Source organism: Micrasema longulum, unplaced genomic scaffold, assembly GCF_059751315.1.
Source record: "Micrasema longulum isolate JH-2025_06_02 unplaced genomic scaffold, ASM5975131v1 h1tg000729l, whole genome shotgun sequence".
Taxonomy (NCBI): Eukaryota; Metazoa; Arthropoda; class Insecta; order Trichoptera; family Brachycentridae; genus Micrasema; species Micrasema longulum.
The window spans coordinates 354503-374648 of NW_028277924.1; the positions used below are offsets into that span (position 1 = coordinate 354503).

The window sequence follows — 20146 nt, forward strand, 5'->3', positions numbered from 1 at the left end:
AGACAGTTCATAATTTTATACATGCAGATTATATCTGCAATGCATCTGCGTTTTTCAAGACTTGATATGCTTAAAAACCTCTCCATATCAGAATATGAATAGTCTCCTCTTTCCAATCCCATCTTCCATGCAATTTTTCTTATAAAACGATGTTGATACAATACAATTCAATACAATCAGGATACATCGTTGGTCGATATATGACAGCAACTAAGGACAACTGTATTATGGTAGTCAAATGTTCTGACAACGTATTCACAACTTAATTCCTCTTCTTTTAACCAGTCTGTTTTTTGGTTGTCTCGAAGATATTGCTTTTAGCAATAAGTCCGCCAAAGTACTTATTCTTTGCACTTGAAGTTTTAAATAAATAAATAAAAATAATTCTAAGATATTTACCAAAAAATATAAATATGTATATCCTACATGTTTATTGGGTATTAGAGATTTAGAGATTTAGAGAGGTCTGAATTTAGGATATCAAGCGTTTATTGGGCATCAAATTAAATATGCTTCGTATAATTGCGGACGTTTAATAATATTGTATTTAAGAAAAAACTCATGACATAATAATATTTAAAAGTTTCTCGTTGGTACATTTATACAGCTATCACTTTTATCATGTTCTAAGAAACCTCCTACGGAGAACAATCGGTAAATTTCATCGTTATTCGTCCTCCATTCCTCATTCACACTGCTCTGAGAATATTACATCGCTACAAAAACTAAGACGACGCGACGCCGATGTTTGTGTCACATTATTCACCCCAGTATAATTTATCACTCTTCATCAGTCAAGGCTGAACTACTGTCAAACAAATAACATATTGATTCCGAGGATATGTCCTAGAAGACCAAAATGGCTCAAAAAACGCAAAAAGACATTTTAAAAAACACGGATAATAACCGCCCTATTCGAAAATTTCCAGCAGACGATCATATTGTGGAGAGTTACCCTGTTCCTCCCTCCGCCTCTGGGCCCCGATTACAATGGGAAGTTAACATTTATCTTCAATTTTATCTACAAAGTAAAATTAAGTTTTCTGAATGAAAAACGGAAAATGCATACCTTTTTTTTCTTTCAAATATGTTCAATTATAGGTTACCGGCGAAGATACTTAAAATGTTCATGCAAATATACTCATTTTCGGTACACAAATATCGGTTTTCGAACAGTCGAAGATAACTCCTATTAACTTCCTATTGTAATCGGGGCCCAGGAACAGTTTGGCATGAACACATAACGTGGCCTCAAACTAAGAATTTTTCTTTGCTCGGAAATTATTTTTTTACTTTCTGTTGAAATTAGAATCATCCGCAACTTCAATTCAGAATAATAAATTCCAGTTGTGCCGCGAGCTGTTTAAGTTTGAGGACACGAATACCTCATGCTCCGTTATTAATGTTCGATGCTTTTGTTACTAATTAAATATTTACTAACAAAAACCACGTGTTAATTGAAGTAAATATTTACAGGTTCAGCAGATTTTTAATTTCGTATTAATTTCGTAATAATTTACGGAAATAAATAAATAAACTAAATGAAGCCTTAACATTGTTATTTTTTTCAAGTTACTGGGAGCAAAATCAGGGACATGCAAGATTCTAAGACATAAATCGAATCTTAAGTCAGTAACTGTGTAATATATTATTTTTCATATAATATGTGGGATTTCCCTGAATTCTAATTATTATGTATAACGTATGTATACGAGTATTGATAGGTGCAACTTTTGCGTGTTCGGTAATACGGATAAGTGTGCTCGAATGATAATGAACTAACCTTCCTACTTTGCAGATAGGATGAGATGATTCCTTTCTCTTTTTGCACGCAGACATCGTATCCTTAAAATATTCCACGGTCGAGCCGCGTGTGGAGTGCAGACACCGGTTATTGAGAATTTTGATAGTATCAATATTCAAGTATTCGGTTAAAGGTTTTTGTATTCTTCTTCAAAACAAAAGAAGTTGGTCTTCAAACAAGTAGCATGGTTGTTATTAAGCCAAACTGAACACTTTTTTCAAATCACTCGGTTGGTCTAGAAAGTTTTTTTACGGTATAAATAATGTGCGAAACATTTAAATATGAAACGTAATTTTGCGGTCGGTGCGCCATCACAAAACATAGATCGGAAAACCACTAGAAAATGCGGCATCCGCAATTTCTGAGTGTTTCGCAGGGGAGTCGATGCAATTTGATATCACTTCTTCGATCGATCTTGGCCCAACACCGCGTCTCTTGGGTAGTGCGAATCACATAAATTAGGGGCAATACCTATATAATAACAATCAGCGATATTATTCTGGGCGACAAACACGGGGCGTGAGGTGGCAGGGCGGGGTCATTTCACCGGGGAGCGAAGATAATATTTATCGAGATGCAGACTCGGAGACTGCTTCTGACCCTGATGCTGCTTCTCTCGGTGATGAATGCGAGTCCCGGTGTAACCGGGAGTCCTCTGCAGTTCCCCGGCAGTTGGGCGGCCGTGGCGAGGGCGCGCCAGGCGGTCATGGGTGCGTGTCCCGAAGGAATGAGGATGACCGGCCGCGGCCGATGCAGAAAAATCTGGAGGGCGCGTGAATCTGAACGATCGGATTGATGTTCAGCAGGTGCAGGTAAGCACACTGGATATTACGGATACGCATAACTGAAATTCATGTCATTATTATAACATACCACATTTGGTGCACCTTAACCTTTCAAAAATATTAGTTACGTATTTCTTTTAATTTATACTATTTTAAGAACAGTTTTATCGGCCTTTTATTTCTTAAAAATTGTAATTAAAAAATAATCTAAATTTAGCTTTATATGTGTGTTTCTGGGTTAAAAATATTTTTTAAAACTATCCCTCGCTAAGTACTTACTAATTCCTCACTTCGAGGGAATGGTAATGTAATGTAATAGGTAATGAATGGTAATTATACTTCACGAAAATTCAACTTTTCCCTCCAACCAGTTATTTCAGGAAGCTGAATTTTGGAGCTGTGAGAAATTTACTGCCAGCAATGTCTAAAATATGTTTTTATGCGCCAACATTTATATCCTAAAAATTTTAATAGATCTTGTCAAAGATTAAATATTTTCCTTGAAATCCCTTATTGTAAATCCAGACACTGGCAAAGATACTTATTTTTCATAGCTCGAAAACTGTTCAATGCATTTCATATGGACAGTATGATAAATATAAATTATTTGAATATATTCCGATTTGAATTTTTGTTGAAATCATGTATAAAAGAAACGGATTTAAATACCTTATTTTAATGAATAGAATATACTTTTACTATAGTTTTCTCATTTTTAGTGACAAGAAATCGTGTTCTAATATCACCACTCATTTTCTAACTTCTAACTTCTAACTTTCTAATATCTATTGTATTCTTCCAGTAGCCTTTATTTTAATTCAAATAAAATGTATACCCACACACAGGCCATGCTTTTGTGGGATATTATTTTTGTGTTGATGTAATAGTTTTTTTATGTTTTTAACTAATGTATACCTATTGTAAATGCAAAAAATCAAATTATAATAAATAAAAAAAACTTTAAATTACAAATTCAATCCGCTTTTAAAAATCCTTACGTGTAATAGACCAAAAAAAACGATTTATTTTCATAAAAAAAATTGTTACTTTTACTTTATTGTTTATACCTTGAAATGATTTTTTGTACACACAGTCTAAAGTATTTTTTTTCTTCCAGACGCAAGCGCAAATAAAGCGAGACAAATTTTAAAAGAGAGGAGGCCAATGGATTCATTCAAAAACCCACATTGGGGAAAAATTTCCTTTTTGCATGATTTGTTTTCTCAAATAAAAGTAAAACCAACGTAAAAGTCATTATAATTAAAAAAACAATAATATATTTCAAATGGTAGGTACTTTATTTATTAATTTATTGTTATTATAGAAAGAACTAATATTTTTGTATAAAATAATTGATAAAATATTATTCATCAATTTTAGACAATTTGAATATTTCTATTATAAATTATTTTAACTCTATAAATTATAACCAGAAAGGAATAATGTTATTGTTTTTGTACAATAAGGAAAACATGTAAGGTAGTTTTATGATTGCTATTTTTTTTCGATTTAAGTTTTTTTGCATTTTAAACAAACAATAAGAAAAAATCAGACTATTTTTTGGGTTTTATTGTTTTTAAAACAAAAAAAACTTTAATATTTATTTTACAATATCCAAAACGAACAAAAATATTTACCGTTTAAATTTCTGGTTAATATATTTGTTTTCAAATATTTTATTTACAAAATAGCTCTGTAGCTGCAAGACGTGCTGGGATATTTATTTACTGTACAGCGCCCTTGAGGCGATTGTCACAAAAACAGCGCAATCCAAACTATCCAAATATAAAAATTATAGCCTTAAAAAAACTAGAGTTTTTTTTTTAATTAAAAAGAGAAATACTCGAGTTTCTCGAGAAGTACTGAGACCATTTCCTAAAAGTCGTAAATAACTCGTGCTGGAAAAATGGAAATCGAGTTGTGGTAGAGTGGGATTCGAACCTCGGATCTTTAAACATGTTTTTAATTCCGAGAAGTAGTGACGTAGTATAATTGTTATTTTCTAGTTTTTAATTGAAAAAGTAGGTAAATAATAAAATATTTATAAATTGTGTCTTAATTAAAACGTAACATACTTTTGATTTAATCAGCGAATTATAATTGTTTAAAAATAATGAAAAAGCTTGACAAGTGATAAATTATTATCGAATCAAGGAACAAAAGCCATAAGGCCCTCTTAAAAATATCGACCGACGACAGGTTCAACAATGAACTACGGTGCCCAACTAAATAATAACTTTTTTTAAATTTCATGAAAATATAGTTACGAATTTTAAAACATAAAAGCTTGAAACTAAATTAGATAATGTATTTAAAGTCCCGTGACCGATAGAGTATAATATGTCGTGTAGATTTGTTGTACTCGGTATAAGCATAGCATATCCCCCTTTTCTAGAATCTGGAAACTGCGTTGGCTGGTTGTAGAATCTTTTCCTGAAATGTAAAATTGTCCAATTAATGATGAAATAATTCACTTTGTACAGATAAAATTTCCCGGATGTTTTCCAATTTATAATTTAAATAACATAAGTAGTAATTTATATTACTATTTTTAATATACATTCAGTATCGGTAGTAAAATAAATCTTCGTTGAGATGATTTCTTTCACCCAAATCCGGAATGCCTATGAGAAATGTGTGTATTTTCCTTAAATTATTAACAATTAATCGCGTAACATGAAAAACGTTGACTGGTTTTACAGAATTTACAAAATAGATGCAATGTCATTCAAATGTATTCAATGTGTAATGGAACAGCCTGAGCCTGATAAAGATAAGTAAAAAATAAGAAAAATTTATTGTCTATTGTAATTGCTGTCGTAGTGCTCAACCAAAATGTCTCCAGGACGGAAGAAGAACATCGAGCACTATATCTAAGTAAGCATTTTCTATGAATGGCTCTTCCCATTAAATGTAGAAGTGAGAGTACGGTAAAATATTAAGGTACTTTGGGTAATTATTCCCAATCGTTATTTTCTCTAGTGTAAATAAAGCTTATGGCCGATTAGAACCCGCAGTTTCCACTTCGTTTCAGCAATGTACACAGTCAAATCTCATCAACAGCATTGTCATTATAAAATGTAATCAACTACGGGCATAACCGATAGCACGATGACGCAGGAGGATGCGAGGTATCGAAGGTCTCGCGAAATTATCATCAAACGTATTCGGTCATAGATTCTTCAAAACTCAATTATAGCGGATGAACGAAACCTACTTTGAATTATTTATTACCATCGAAAGTGTTTTCAACGTTGATACATAATATAAGTGGTGCTGCGTAGTTAAACTGTTTGCCGCACTCGAGTAGGTACGTAGATTACCGATACGCGTAGTTCGGGTGATATTTTTGAACAGTGATGTTACTGAACAGTCGACACATTTCTAGGAAATCACAAAGAAAGCAGCCTCGGTAATTTAATAGTCAATATTTTATCAGTAGCGATTACGTAATATTATATCGAATTTACGTACGTCTTTCTCTGGAGATCGAAAACGGATTTTTCAAAAAACGAAGCGACACTTTCCAGATTTGTCGAGACGTCTACTGAGCCCGCAAGCCCTGGGCACTTGGATGATGTTAGCCATGCGAGGCGTCGTCACTCGCGCCATCTTTTCCGCGAAGCCGTAGTAGCGAGGCTCGTCCCGCGTCGCGGAAGCCCACGCCAGGAGCCACACCACGCACACCAAGCACCGTAAGCGTCCCCTCATGTCACTGAAGTTCTCGGCAGCCCGGCGCGCGCTCGCCGACGGAAGCCAATTACGCGATAAGTCCCGACCCCTCCGCTATCGGCCGCGGTCGCTGCGACCGGCGGATGTCGCTCGTCGTTTAAAAACGTTCCATAGATACTCTAAATTGCGCGTCAAGCCGGCGTACGATCGGTTTCGACATCAAACTTAAATACCGATGAAATCACCACACGTCCCGACATAATCCGTTACTATCTCTCCTGGAACCCGAACTGCAGTAGCTCGCGACGTTCAGCGGAGCGTCTATCATCTTGAAGTCCTCGCGCGGCTCGATGTCCCCGCGAGTAGCCCCGGCAGCGGGGACCTCGGCCTTCAGGCCTCCCCACCTCAGGATGCCCACCGCCCTCGCGAGGACGGTCAGGACGGCCGTGGCGTTCTGGACCCCGGAGCCGCCTCGGGGCGCGGGCGAGGGAGGCGCCGCGGCCGGCGAGACGAATGAGAGCAACAGTTGGACGAAAATCCAGGCGCGACGGACGCGAGACATGTTCGTAAATAACTCGAAAATAACATTTAGCCGATATATAAAACTACACGAGCGCGACCTTCTTTGAGATAACCTTTGTCAGCATAAGACGTCGTCATAATTGATATTATCTTTAAGCATTTAAACAAAATAAATGTATTATTAGATTGTTTTTAAGAATTGTATAACTATGAATCGTGTAACTGGTCCGAGAAGTATTAAAAAGAATTCAAATTTCAAACGCTGCCTAGAATGTGGGTGAAATAATTCAATCAGATGAATTTCACCCACATCAATAAAAGTTTCAACTCTTTATTTATTTCATTCGCAATTTAACTTCGCAAACATCAACAGATGGAAGAATTGAAGAAATATAGATGTTAAAATATAGGAGTGGTGAATTTTACATAGAGTCTAACTTTTTAATGATATTTCACATTATAGCGAGTGATTTATTAATATAAATGTAAAATCCTTACAATAAAAAGTATCCAAACATATAAAACTCATTCGACGAGTAACTGTTTTTTTATTTATTGATAAAATTTAACCATCGTCTATCTTTACAACGTCAAAATAGAAAGTACGTATAACAGAACCAGCACAACAACAATATGAACGAAATTTCAATTCAAATTCAGACGGGTCGCGGTCCCGTGGGTAGTGTCGTAGACTCCGGATCAGGAAGTCCGAACCCCGGTCTGCCACAAGTTTTTTCTTATTTTCTAACACGGTTATTTACGACTAACGTAAAATTGTTCCAAAGTATAAACATTTGGGTTAATCATAGAAACGGATATATGTGTATCTAAAAAAAAAATATTTTAGATCACCATGTACCGTTTTTTTTTCATCTACTGAGAAAGTTCGAGAAGAAGAGTCTGCAGGTTGCATTTTGGATGAAGCCGGCAGTATTGAATCAGCCAAGTGTGTAGTGTGTCTCTCTGTCTAGCTTCTTCATCTGTCGGTTTCTCCAGATACACGGCTTCTCCATTAACTACTACGTTGGACACCCAATCTTCATTCTGCTTATCTTCCTGTTCACCCTCAAGTACTAATGAGTTTCCATCTACATTTCCCAATACTCCAGCACCATCTTGCGGAAAATCTAATTCGTCATTCGGGAGTATCGCGTCTTCCGCGACCAAAGAAGTTTCTTGAATATTTTTCACGTCATCTATGTAGTTCGGTACATCCACAAAATCGATTTCTTCAATAAGGCGATTGTTTCCTTTTACCGGTATATGTAGGACATAACACTTCGCGGAAGAGATGATCGCGAGAATTATAGCAATTCTAAACATCGTGACGTCTTCTGTAGACTTCTTCGACACACTGAGCTGATGAGATACTGAAATGGAGTGACATTGTCAGTCGTTTCTTTCTACGAAACGTCGAATTCAATAATCAAGAATAATTTATTCGATGGTACCAATTAAGATCGTCGAGACAATAGCGTGCACATTTCTATTGAATCAATTTATTTCAACGTCTCTCGAGTTAAATTTATTAATCAGCGTATTTAAGAACCGAAGTGACGTATATGTCTTCGACGATGCCTCAAACTATAAAGTAAAATACAATTTTTTTCTTGGAAATCGGATTGTGGTCCCGTGGTAAGTGTCGCGGACTCGCGGATCTGAGGTACGAGGTTCGAACCCCACTCTACCACAACTTGATTCCCATTTTCTGATAGTGAGTTATTTACAACTCGTTGAAAATGGCCCCCAAAACTGAAATATTTGGGTAAATCACGAGAACGCAAATGTTTATTTTCCTTGAAAAAAAAATGAAAATCAACATTCAATACGAAAAAAGTTTTTAAACTATTTAAAGTTCATAGAGTTGACGCTATTTACAAAATAAGTTCTATTACACAAATACACAAAGAAAAAAAAAAACGAAACCAAAACAATATAAAAATTCCTAAACTCCACCCAAGTCATCTTTAAAATAGTTTTGTTTTCAAAGGAATAAAAAATTACAATAATCTCCCCAATGAACTAAAAACAATAAAAAATAATATATCAGTAAATAAATTTAAAGAATTTTTTTGAACCCGAGTGAAAACCGCAATCTATTTTAATAACAATTTCTGTATTATTATTTTCTGTTTTTCTTTTTATTTCGTACTAGCGGACTTGACAGACGTTGTCCTGCTCAGACGTTGGCTTGCCTGCTGTAGCTGGTTAAACAAACGTTTTTTCATAAATAAGGACACACGTTATTTATTTTGGACTTTTTTGAGCTATTCATGTATTCGTAAAAAGGGTTAGTTTTTCGCTTTATCTCATCTTGTGGTCGGTAAAAAGTCCTCGCTGTGCTCAAATGAAAATTGTGCAAAAATCACTACTCTAGTGTCATAATCCAGGGAGAAAATACGGGAATACGAGTTAATGAAGAAAATTCTGAGCCCTCTAAGATTATGAAACTCAACCCATGCCCATCGTGAATTTAGTCATTCTTTGATCGCCAGCCGTGTTTTGACGTGAGCTTGACATTTAATTTGAAACCAGAATAAATGAAAAGTAAAATGCCAGATTGTGTCGTGAAAGTGTACAAAAAGTTTTCGGATAAAAGGAAAAAGACGTTTCATTGATAAGTTGGTATCAAGGTACTTGTTTATGATTGAATTCCAAAACTAAAAATAATTCATAATCCCGAACGCTGGCTTGCTTGCTATAAGCTGGTTAAGCCAACGTTTTTTCGTAAATAAGTTTTCGTAAATAATTTCGTTTTATTTCCTCATGTGATTGGCTAAGAGACTTCGTCGTGCTCAAATCAAAATCATGCAAATATCACATAATCTATGGAGGAAATACGGAAATACGTGTTAATGAAGAAAAGTTAGAGCGCGTTTTACCCTTAGCACTCTAAAATTGTGACACTCAACTTATGCTCAACGCAATTAAGTCGTTATTTTACCGCCAGCCTGATTTTAATGTGACCTTGACATTTAATTCGAAACCAAAAATAAATAAAGAACTAAGATAGACCAGATCTTGTCTTGAGATAGTCAAAAAAATCCTGGTGTTAATTTCATTTTTCTGTATTTAATTTTATTTGTACCTGTATTTAGCATAAGAAAATGTGTTTACCATTGTTGGAATGGACTCTATGAGTCCTTTAAAAATAAAAAATAAAATAGAAAGTTTACTGTGTCGTGAAAACGTGCAAAATCTGTCCGGATAAAACGAAAAAGACTTTTTATTGCTATGTAGGTACCTAGATACTCATTTATGGTTAACTTCCAAAATTAAAAATGTTCAATATTTGAATATTGAACTTGTTTATGGTGGAATTTTTAAACATAAGATAATTCATTTTCAAATAAATATTTGTTTTTGCAAATGTCAAACTCAGTGCTACTTACTAACAGTAGTGCATTTTGTGTAAGAATCCGTTTTACAAAAATGTATCAAATGTCAGTTAAAAGTATTAAGGAATTACTAAAAATCTATCAGAAATAAGTTAATATGTATAATTTTAGAAATTGTAAGAAAAATTAATGAATTCAGTATCCATTTAAAATAATTTCTGTTTGTAAACGTTAAAATACAAACTTTTTTATAAACAATCTCCGAATGTTTTGGAATATGCGTTTTAGTCGAATGCAACCCTGGAAGTTCGATGAAAAACACATATTCGCTCCTAATTTTTTTCTGATGAACATGTTATTAGATATTATAATTTACAAACCTAAGTCACGTAAATTAGATTATTTTGCCAAAAACCGCATGTAAATTGGTCCGGTTATCGAGTCTATAAAGGACAAAATTTCATGCATAGAATTAAGAATAGTACAGAAACCGCTTGGATCTTAAAGGAACAGGATGCGAAATCTGTTTTTTATTTTAAGTTTAAAGTTCAACGATGGCGTTTTCGACTCTGAATTTAATAATTTGAATTATTAAATTATAATAGTAATTTTACAGTTGTAAGGCGAGATCGTAGTGGCCACAGGCAGGGTGGGGGGTGTTTATTGGGTGTGAGAAATAGAAAAAACTGTTTTTCTGTTTTAGAAACGTCCAATGAAGATCTCTGGGTAAAACTGACATACGATCTCGACATTACGTTCATTTGTGTATTATATTTTCCTCCGGCGAGTGAGACGAATATATATCAACTGTTTTTCGACAGGGTATTGTCCAGTTTAGAGCCACTTCAGGACAAAAGTTTCATTATATTGAGGGACTTTAACATGCAATCAGCAAAAAACATTAAAAGTATAAAGGCTAACCTTACTTTTTTGTGCTCAGTGTTGGTTCTTTCGCAGTATAATTATATTTTGAACTCTCGGGGTAGAACGCTGGACTTAATATTCAGTAGAAGAGTTATTGGTGTGTTTCTGTCATTATCACAAGAGAAAATAATTATCACTCCGCACTTGAATTTTGTTACAATCTGATGAATTTTGTTACAATCAATCTGCAGATCGCCCCCGTCGATCCAGAGTTCCCGCGTAGGGTACGGTTAGTCAAAGAGGATGGAATTTCATAAAGGTGACTTTGACCGACTGTACTCTCTCATGGACGGTATCGACTGGGGCGAGATGTTTAAAATATCAAATATAAATGAAGGGGTACAATATTTTTATTGTATTGTTGAAGGTGTATTTGATTCCTGCTTCACTAGAAAATCTCAGGCTCAGTAGCCTCCCACCAGTGTGGGAGGCGATATCCGAAGTGGTTTTCTAGGGATATTATTAGAAACATACAGACTAAGCATTTCTATCATAAAAAGTGGAAAGCTTCTGGCGGTCGCGGTGATTATGAGATGTTTGGGTGTTACAGATCTGTCGTAAGACGTAGCATTCGATTGGCACACCGGGAATTCATTTCCAACACGGAAAGCAACATTCTTCATGATCCTAATACCTTTTGGGAGTATATAAGGTCACAAAAGGCGGAAGGTGGAAAAATTGGTTCGGGGTGCAAACATAGCTGAGGCGTTTGCAGGTCATTTTAAAACAGTATATGGCAATGATCCTCCGTTTCTGGGTGTTAATATTGCTAAGCAATGTTCACAGACCGGTGCACAGTTTATTGATGTTCAAAATATTAATGAAAAGGATGTGGCCGACATTATCAAAAAATTAAGTATTACTAATTCTCTCGGACCAGATTTTATTCCGACATTCTTCCTAAAAGGTTGTGTGGAACTGATCAAAAAACCCCTCTGTTTTTTGTATAATCTTTCTTTTAATACGGGGGTCTTCCCAGAAACATGGAAGACGTCAAAAGTAACACCTATACATAAGAGTGGATCTAAGTCATCAGAAGAAAATTACAGACCTGTAGCTGTTCTTTCTGCACCAGCGAAGGTATTTGAAATTATCATATGTAGAATCGTCACTTCTCAAGTATTTAGAGCCATTTATTATTGATGAACAACATGGGTTCAGGAAAGGCCGTTCGGTTGAAACCCATCTAATGGTTTTTACAAACTACGTCACGGAAGCTCTGGATGCAGGACATAAGGCCTTTGATACTGTCGACCATGATGTCTTTTTAAGGAAGCTGTATGAGATCGGTTTCTCGGATGGTATGTTAAAATTAATGGCGAGCTACCTCCAAAACAGAAACCAATACGTCTCCTACGGTCAGAGTGTCAGAGTGTTTCCATATTTTCTCGGGTGTCTCGCAAGACTCTAACCTGGGTCCATTGTTGTTCTCAACTTTCATGAATAATATTAAAAATATAATTTTGAACTGGCGTTTACTGTTGTTTGCGGATGACTTAAAACTATTCTTAAAGGTGACAACTTCTGGCGATTTTTGTCTTTTCTAAGCAAATATATCTAATATATCTGAATATTGAAGGCGAAACAAACTTAGGTTTAATGTTTCAAAGTGTCCGGTCACGTCCTTCACTAGGGCCCAAAAAACTCTTTTTTTTCGCTACAAAATGAATGACCAGAATCTGATACAAACATTGAATTTTAAGAATCTGGGCGTTAGATTTGTGAGCACTCTGACATTTCGTGAACACATAGAGACAATCAGTGGTCAAGCATTGAAGATGTTAGGATTTGTTCTGCGTACTGCCAGGGTTTTCGAAAATAAACGCGTACTGAAAACTCTTTACAAGTCTTTGGTGCAAAGTAGACTCGAGAGTGGCTCGATGATTTGGGGGCCACATGAACTGAAGTACTCTCTTATGATAGAGAAAATCCAAAAGAAGTTTCTGAGATATCTCTACATGAGAGAGTGCGGGTATTATCCTTGGCTCTACCCGACCGAGTTTCTCCAGGGTATGCTTGGCTACAACAGTTTAGAGACTAGAAGGAATGTGTATTTGACTACACATTTTTATCGATTGTTGCGCGGTATGATCGATAATTCTGAAATTATGATGAGCATTGGTTTGTATGTTCCTGGTAATTACCTAAGACAGCATCAGCATAGATTGTTTCATATTCCGATATTCAGGACCAACCTGCCTTTGGTTATGCCTGTTGGAAGGGCTACCGCTATGCTGAACAACATCGCTCTGGATATTGATCTGTTCCGTGTATCCGAAGGGGTTTTCCGGAGCAGGATTCTTCTACTACTTTGACACGACTCTCTTTCGTGTATTTTTTTTTCTATTTTATATTATGTACGTTTTGAATATATTTTTGTAATAAATGAATTGAATTGAATTTAAGTGGCTATTTTACACACTGTGTAATATTGACTATTTTGCCTATGTTTGAACATCCAAATTTGGTAATCTTAATGACTTCCTAGGGGGTGAAATCCAGTTTTTTGTCTACAAACATTTGGACAAACTCAAAATATTATAATATGCAATTTTGTTTTTAGTATTGATAAATTAATTCTATTAACAAAAACTTAATTAAAATTAAAATCACGATTAGATTTTTCGTAATATATAGGGTGTTCTTGAAATCCTGTCACATCCGAAACCACTACGATCAGTATGAAGAAGAAGCAAGCAAGAAGACATATTGGCACATTAAGATAATTTTATCAAACTAATAAATTTTTTTTAAAGTATGTGACAGGAATTAATGAACACCCTGTATACATAAAGATTTTCAAAATAAAAGTTTTGCATGTTGGTTTAATTGGTGTCCTGACGAAGAGACGGATACGTCTCGAAAACAGTAGACATGGAAATTTGGTAAGTGCTTATTATTTTTAATTAGAAAAAAATATTTTATGCAAAACCTATTCGACCCGATAAACTGTCAATAGTTTGTCATCGGGTTCAAATAAAAGAGTACAGACGTTATATTGTATACATATAAAATAATGAATGTTTTTACACATTATGGTTTTGATGCTTTCAAAATAAAAATACTATCAAAACAATATAAATTTGTTTGAAAGAATGAAAAATATGAAAAATAAGAAAATTGCGACGAAATTTAGAGGTGTTTAAAAAATGTTAAAAGAGTATTAAACTTTGCAAGAAACATATATTTTTTAATTCGTGTGTATTGTATTATTAGCGCTTTGCTTTTTAATGTTTAGTATTTTTGAAATTCCTTGGCGTGTGACGTCACAAGTGCTCTTCCCCCTGTTGATGAGTTTTATTTATTTGACAATTGTAGTCTGCATTACTTCACGGGCCGTTTTCCATTCCATCACGTGATGCAGACTGTAAATATAAGTTAGAATCAATAAATTGAATGCAGATAGCTGCTAAACTGCCGATAGCCGATTCGTCAGTTGATTTACCGTGAACCGGAAATCTATCACAAGTCTCTTATCATCAATCGATTTGGAAGAATTAGAGGTTACCTATACAGCGAAATTGTCTTATAATTTTCTTCTTTTTGTATACATTGTATTGTTTTGTTACAATAACTGTTGTTTTATTTTAATAAAAAAAATATTAAAAATGTTGCATTATTTTTTGCTTCAGTTTTCTTCGAGTACGTATTTGGAAATTTGGTAAAATAAAACAAATTAAGAAGCGAAAATAATTAAAGTAAATTCCGCTCCAATTTATAAAAAAAACACAACAGTGATCATAAAATTGGTGTATACAAGGTAAAGTCAAACTAGTAAAATAGTAACCATAATATACAATTGTGGTAATACGAAATAAAAAACAAAGGTATACATGATAACAGGCGGACTTATTGCCGCTGGCAATTTCTGGTCTTACCAATAAAAATTTTAAAAATACGATAGTAATAATAACATAAAATCAATTATTTTTCATGTTTAAAAAAAAATAAAAAGGTAAAAAAAATATATATTAAAAGGGAACTTATTAAAACTAATTTCTTATGAAAACACATTAGCTTTCCCATTTCAAAACAAAGGTTTCGAATCCGTAAAGTGATCCTTGAGGCAGGAAGAGTAAATACCTGTTAATCGTAATAATTAGCCTCAGTGGTGCTCTCGTCTCCCGCAGCCGCGTCCGTGGGGTAACTGTACTCCCCGTAGTCCGCGTCCTCCGCCGTCGCGGGCTGCTCCGGCTCCTCGGCGGGAGCCCCCGGCCGCTCCCACGACGGCGGCCGGAATACGGGCGGGCCTCGCGAGCTGCTGTCCTCCGCGGCATGCTCCGTGGCCTCCTCCGTGGTCTCCTCCGTGGCCTCCTCCGTGGCCTCCTCCGTAACCTCCTCCGCGGCATGCTCCGTGGCCTCCTCCGTGGCCTCCTCCGCGCCCTGCTCCGTAACCTCTTCCGCGGCATGCTCCGTGGCCTCCTCCGTGGCCTTCTCCGGGGCCTCCTCCGTCTCGGGGGACGCCTCGGTAGCGGGAACCTCCGCAGGAAGTGGCTCGGGCGCGCGCTCCGTTAACAGGACATATTTAGGGAACTCGGGCGTTAAACCGGAGCCGGTGGCGCCTTGTGCCGACTTTACGGTAGCTTTCGCCTTGTCCATTTTCAGGATGATAATTTTCTTATCGTAATCCTCGGGCAGTGAATCGTATATGTACTCGTAGTCGATGACGTCTCCTTCATGGAACTCGATGATGGGAAGCTTGAACGGTGAACGGAGGGCGGGAGGTTTCACGGTGGTGGCTACGCCCCCCGGCCAGGCGGGGGATCGGAGACCCGTAGCCGCCTGGTGACCGGGGGTGGGATACCCGGGGACGGGATACCCGGGGACGGGATACCCGGGGACGGGATACCCGGGGCTGTTGAACCCGGAAGCGGGATACCCGGGGGCGAGGTATCCGGAGCCATGGTACGCGGATGCGGTGTACGCGGGAGCGGGGGGCCCGTAGCGCTGGTAGTAGGGTGACCAAGCCTGGACCCCGGGGTAAGCGTAGGACGAGGGTGGAGGGTAGTACTGACTACTGACTGTGTGAAGGCTCGCGAGGAACGCTATGAAAAGAATTCCGAACATTGCTGTGGCCGAGTTGAACGCCGCGGAAGTTATAATTATATGATTTTTGGTATTTACGATATGATGTTCGTCAGATGTCCCAATATAACTCTTATCAAATTTGCCTTGATCCTTTGACACTTTACAAAGTCATATCGTCTGATTAACTGGCAAAACTCCGATCTCCAAAAATAAAAAATTTACAGGAGGGTGAAAAAACAGTATGATTTCTTGAAATTATACTGTTTTTTCACCCTCTTGTAAAAATTGTTTTTTTGGAGATTGGAGTTTTGCAAGTTAGTCTATATAAAAACACGAGACCAAATATATGATAAAATTATTTTTTATTTTATTTGTGCTTTGAGAATTCGCATAAGGTTAAAATTAATTACGAAATTCAAAATAATTTATAACTTATGGAAATTTTAAAATGTGATAGTTTACATTTACTTAATCTTTTAAGTCACAATAAGTAACCAAATTGTGGCATACTTAAACTTTAACAAGATTTATTATTTAACTTTTTTTTTTTTAATGGATATTAACTATTACTAGATATAAAAATATATATAAACAAAAACTAATTATAAAACAGCGTAGTACAGCGTAGTAGTATAACAGTAGTATATCAGCGTAGTACATATGTAGGTATATTACAAATAAACAATAACGTATCCCTAACTATATGAGACCAAGAGCCCTGTGTTGAGTTTGGATATAACATAATGAAAAGTGGAAGCACGAATATTATTAAACAATACTAAAAATAAAAATGATTGCATAAACATATATTTAAATTTACATCTGGATAACAAGTTTGCTCAATAGTATGTAAATCTATACAATATCTCGCAGCAGTCTCCTCCAATAATCACTTCATTTAGACAAAATTGAAATTTGTACACTTCTCCTGAAAATGGCTTTCGTTTTGGAGAACTTAATATGTTCATCCAGAAAATTGAACACTCTTGAGGCCACAAAAGAAAAAATTCTCTCAGCAAAAGGCATACGTGTTTTTGGTATTCAATAATTCAAATTAAAAGAAAACCTCGTACTCTTGTAACCGCTTGACCGAAAATGTGTTAATGACTCTTTAAAAAAAATGTCTAACATCCAGTATCTTCATAAATTAAAACCTTGTCTCATATGGATAAGTATTAGTTTTTGTACATTTATTAGAGGGTTCATGTTAGACTTGGTGCAACCTCCCCAGCCCACTATACCATAGGTTACCACTGACAGGAAAAGAGAAAAATCACAGTTCTGAGAGTGCATATCCAAGATGATCCTAAGTACAAATATATAAATAAAAACAAACAACCCTACACAGTATTTTTCTGTTTTATTGTTCTCTACGGATCATAAAGAGCTAATAACAGACATATTACTACGTCACAAAACTTTATTTTTGATCATCAAAGATGTGAAAAAATGCGTGTCTTCTTAAAGGCTTCACTTTCATTATTATAGATGTAATTTTTAGCAAACCCACTGTACCCCATTTTAGAAAAAAGGTTAGTTTCTGAAGTTAAGTACACCAATTTGTTACACCGATGCAGTATTCTTAGTATGTACCGTCGTGGTGAAATAATATTTCAATATATTTTCTCGTCGTTTCTTTTTCATAATTTTGTCGATAATGCTTGTCTCAGGGCTGGTATTCCAAACGCATTTACAGCCGCCATAACGCGTATTTAGTAGGAAAAAACGCGCAATACCGCGCTATAATTGCGTTCGGAATACCAGCCCAGCTTTGTATACTGCACAGAACTCGCTGATGGATAGATAGCATTTCGACAATTGTTTTTTTTCCCAACTTCATGCTTCGCTACATGCTTTAGGGTCACGAAATATTATCTAATAGGTTATTTCGGAAAATTAATGAAGCATTGTTTTATTTAATCGTTTAATACTACGTTTCAGTTATTATCTGACCGATGCGCAGTGCAATGACAAAGTGCAATACATTATTTTAGTACCTGCGTGTAATTAATCAATCTTATATTTCGGACAGTTGTTTCTCCGGAAAATGAAATTTGGACTGAAGGTTAGTAGTGGTTTGGCCACAATACGATAAATACGTTTATATTTATTTGATATGCGGATATAAGAGTATAACTGCAAAAGTGTAACTATTCAGGAGGCCAATAAATCCTCATCACGAACCCAAGTATTTACCTACAGAACTCATATTTTGCGAAATGGGTCATTATTTACAGGCCATTTCATCTGCGTTACCACATTCAGATATACTACTTGAACCATTAAAGATGGGACAGAAATTAGTCGACTTAACTAATACTGCTAGAACTAATTTTTACTATTCCTACCACTCAACGGGCCTTACTTATAAACCTGAAATAAAGATACACCTAGGCATAATGGTAGAATAAGGATGGTATATCCATCCTTATATAACCACTATGCCACTAGGCGCAACTTTATACCGGGTTTATAATTAAGACCCAATGAATGATAAAAATGAGTACTTATATTATTGAGACCATCTTAACTATTTGTGCCACCTACTATTTTTGTTGTTATTTCCGCGGTTTGATTGTAAAGAAATATTACATTTTCGCTTAGTTAGTTTTTAAAAAAATGATAGTGAAATACAAAACTGAAGAAATATCATATACGGTCTTTTAAGATGAAAATGAGAAAAAGGACAATCGAGACTTATAAACCATGGACTGAAATTATACAATAAACTACCAGACAAAACTAAACAAAAGACTCAGACAACCTTTACAAAAGATGTTAAAAATATTATTATTAACAGTAGAATGTGAATTTTAAAAGTTAAAATATTTTGTTAAATGTATGTAACCCGTAATAGCCCCGCCACACTATGCTCCTTGCGCTGCTCATGCCCATGCCACTCACGCTGCCGCCCTCTCGCCCGATGTTGCCCTCTCCGCCCACAAACTGCTCTACTCGCGCAATTAATCGCGACGTTCCGCACTTGCCATTTGTCTTTCTATACAATGGACGATGAAACTGTGACAGCGTGCGCGCGATGCATTTTTAGTACAGCTAATTATATCAATGTATATCAATATGGAATGATGGAATATTTTTATGTTTTTTATATATTTTTTTAATTACTTTAAATTAAAAAAGTACCTTATAGTCTTTAACAGAATATTTTCTTTTCTCTTTCGTATATAACACAAAAATATTATATCTGACTATTTATTATAGGAGCAAAAATTCATAAACATTTCTTGTATACCCACGAACAGGCCATGCTTTTGTGAGATTTTTGTTTGCTATTTTTACAGTTAATGTGTATTTTATTTATATGTAATTATCCTTTATTTTTTAATAGCTACTTTGTTTCACCTCTTCTGTATATTGTAAAAAAAAATACCAAAAAAGAGTTTAAAAAATGTCATACAAAGAAATATACATCATTTAAAAATGACGTGAGCGTCTTGTGTGAGCGCTCGATGCGTACATTGCGTACTGCGACCGCGCGATTATGTGGCCCCCACTCGCGCTCATATTGCCGGCCCTTTGACTCACGCTCAAAAAACCGACAAAATAGGGAGCGATGGGCACGACGAGGAGCAAGACGAGTGGCATGACGAGTAATGTTGCCACACTACGTCTCTGCCTCCTTTCCTCGCTACTTCCAATACCACTCGTCGAGTGTGTGGCAGGCCCATGAGGGTTTATCAATGAAATTTGAATTTAAAAAAATAAAAAAAGAATGACACAAGTCTTTATGAACAGTTTCGGGAAAGGGGTGAATGCTTTCATTGTATTTGGTGCCACCGAAAATATAATACAAATGCACATACTTATTTTATTAAAACCAAAATTTAAGAGTCAAAAAATTATTTATAAATTTATATTTTAAGTGGTAGTATAAGTGTACTGTTAATACCATTGATGCAGGCATACACAAGGAATATTTTCTCACATGGGTCGTACAGATTTTTTTTATTTTTTTTATTATTACTCTTATTTATCTGGATAACCAACAGCTACATTTAACATATTATGTAAAAAACAAAACAAATAACAAAAAAGCCGATTACAGGTTTTCA

At 35.7% G+C, this 20146-nt stretch overlaps 2 protein-coding genes across 3 annotated transcripts; one reads left to right on the forward strand and one right to left on the reverse strand.

The window, feature by feature from the left end:
• The first annotated feature begins 330 nt into the window (after window positions 1-330).
• LOC148279364 (uncharacterized) lies at window positions 331-4159 on the forward strand. Its single transcript, XM_088230083.1, has 2 exons — window positions 331-2616; window positions 3707-4159. The coding sequence occupies exon 1, from the start codon at window positions 2379-2381 to the stop codon at window positions 2598-2600; it is 222 nt and encodes a 73-aa protein (XP_088086209.1). The 5' UTR covers window positions 331-2378; the 3' UTR covers window positions 2601-2616; window positions 3707-4159.
• A 505-nt stretch (window positions 4160-4664) lies between these two features.
• Window positions 4665-16153, reverse strand: LOC148279365 (uncharacterized). Of its 2 annotated transcripts, none has more exons than XM_088230082.1 (2): window positions 15129-16153; window positions 4665-5022 (listed from the first exon to the last, which is right to left on the reverse strand). In XM_088230082.1, the coding sequence occupies exon 1, from the start codon at window positions 16110-16112 to the stop codon at window positions 15132-15134; it is 981 nt and encodes a 326-aa protein (XP_088086208.1). In that variant the 5' UTR covers window positions 16113-16153; the 3' UTR covers window positions 4665-5022; window positions 15129-15131. The 2 variants fall into 2 exon arrangements, with proteins under 2 accessions (XP_088086208.1, XP_088086207.1); XM_088230081.1 differs by lacking the exon at window positions 4665-5022 and adding an exon at window positions 13906-14410.
• Window positions 16154-20146: the final 3993 nt, after the last annotated feature.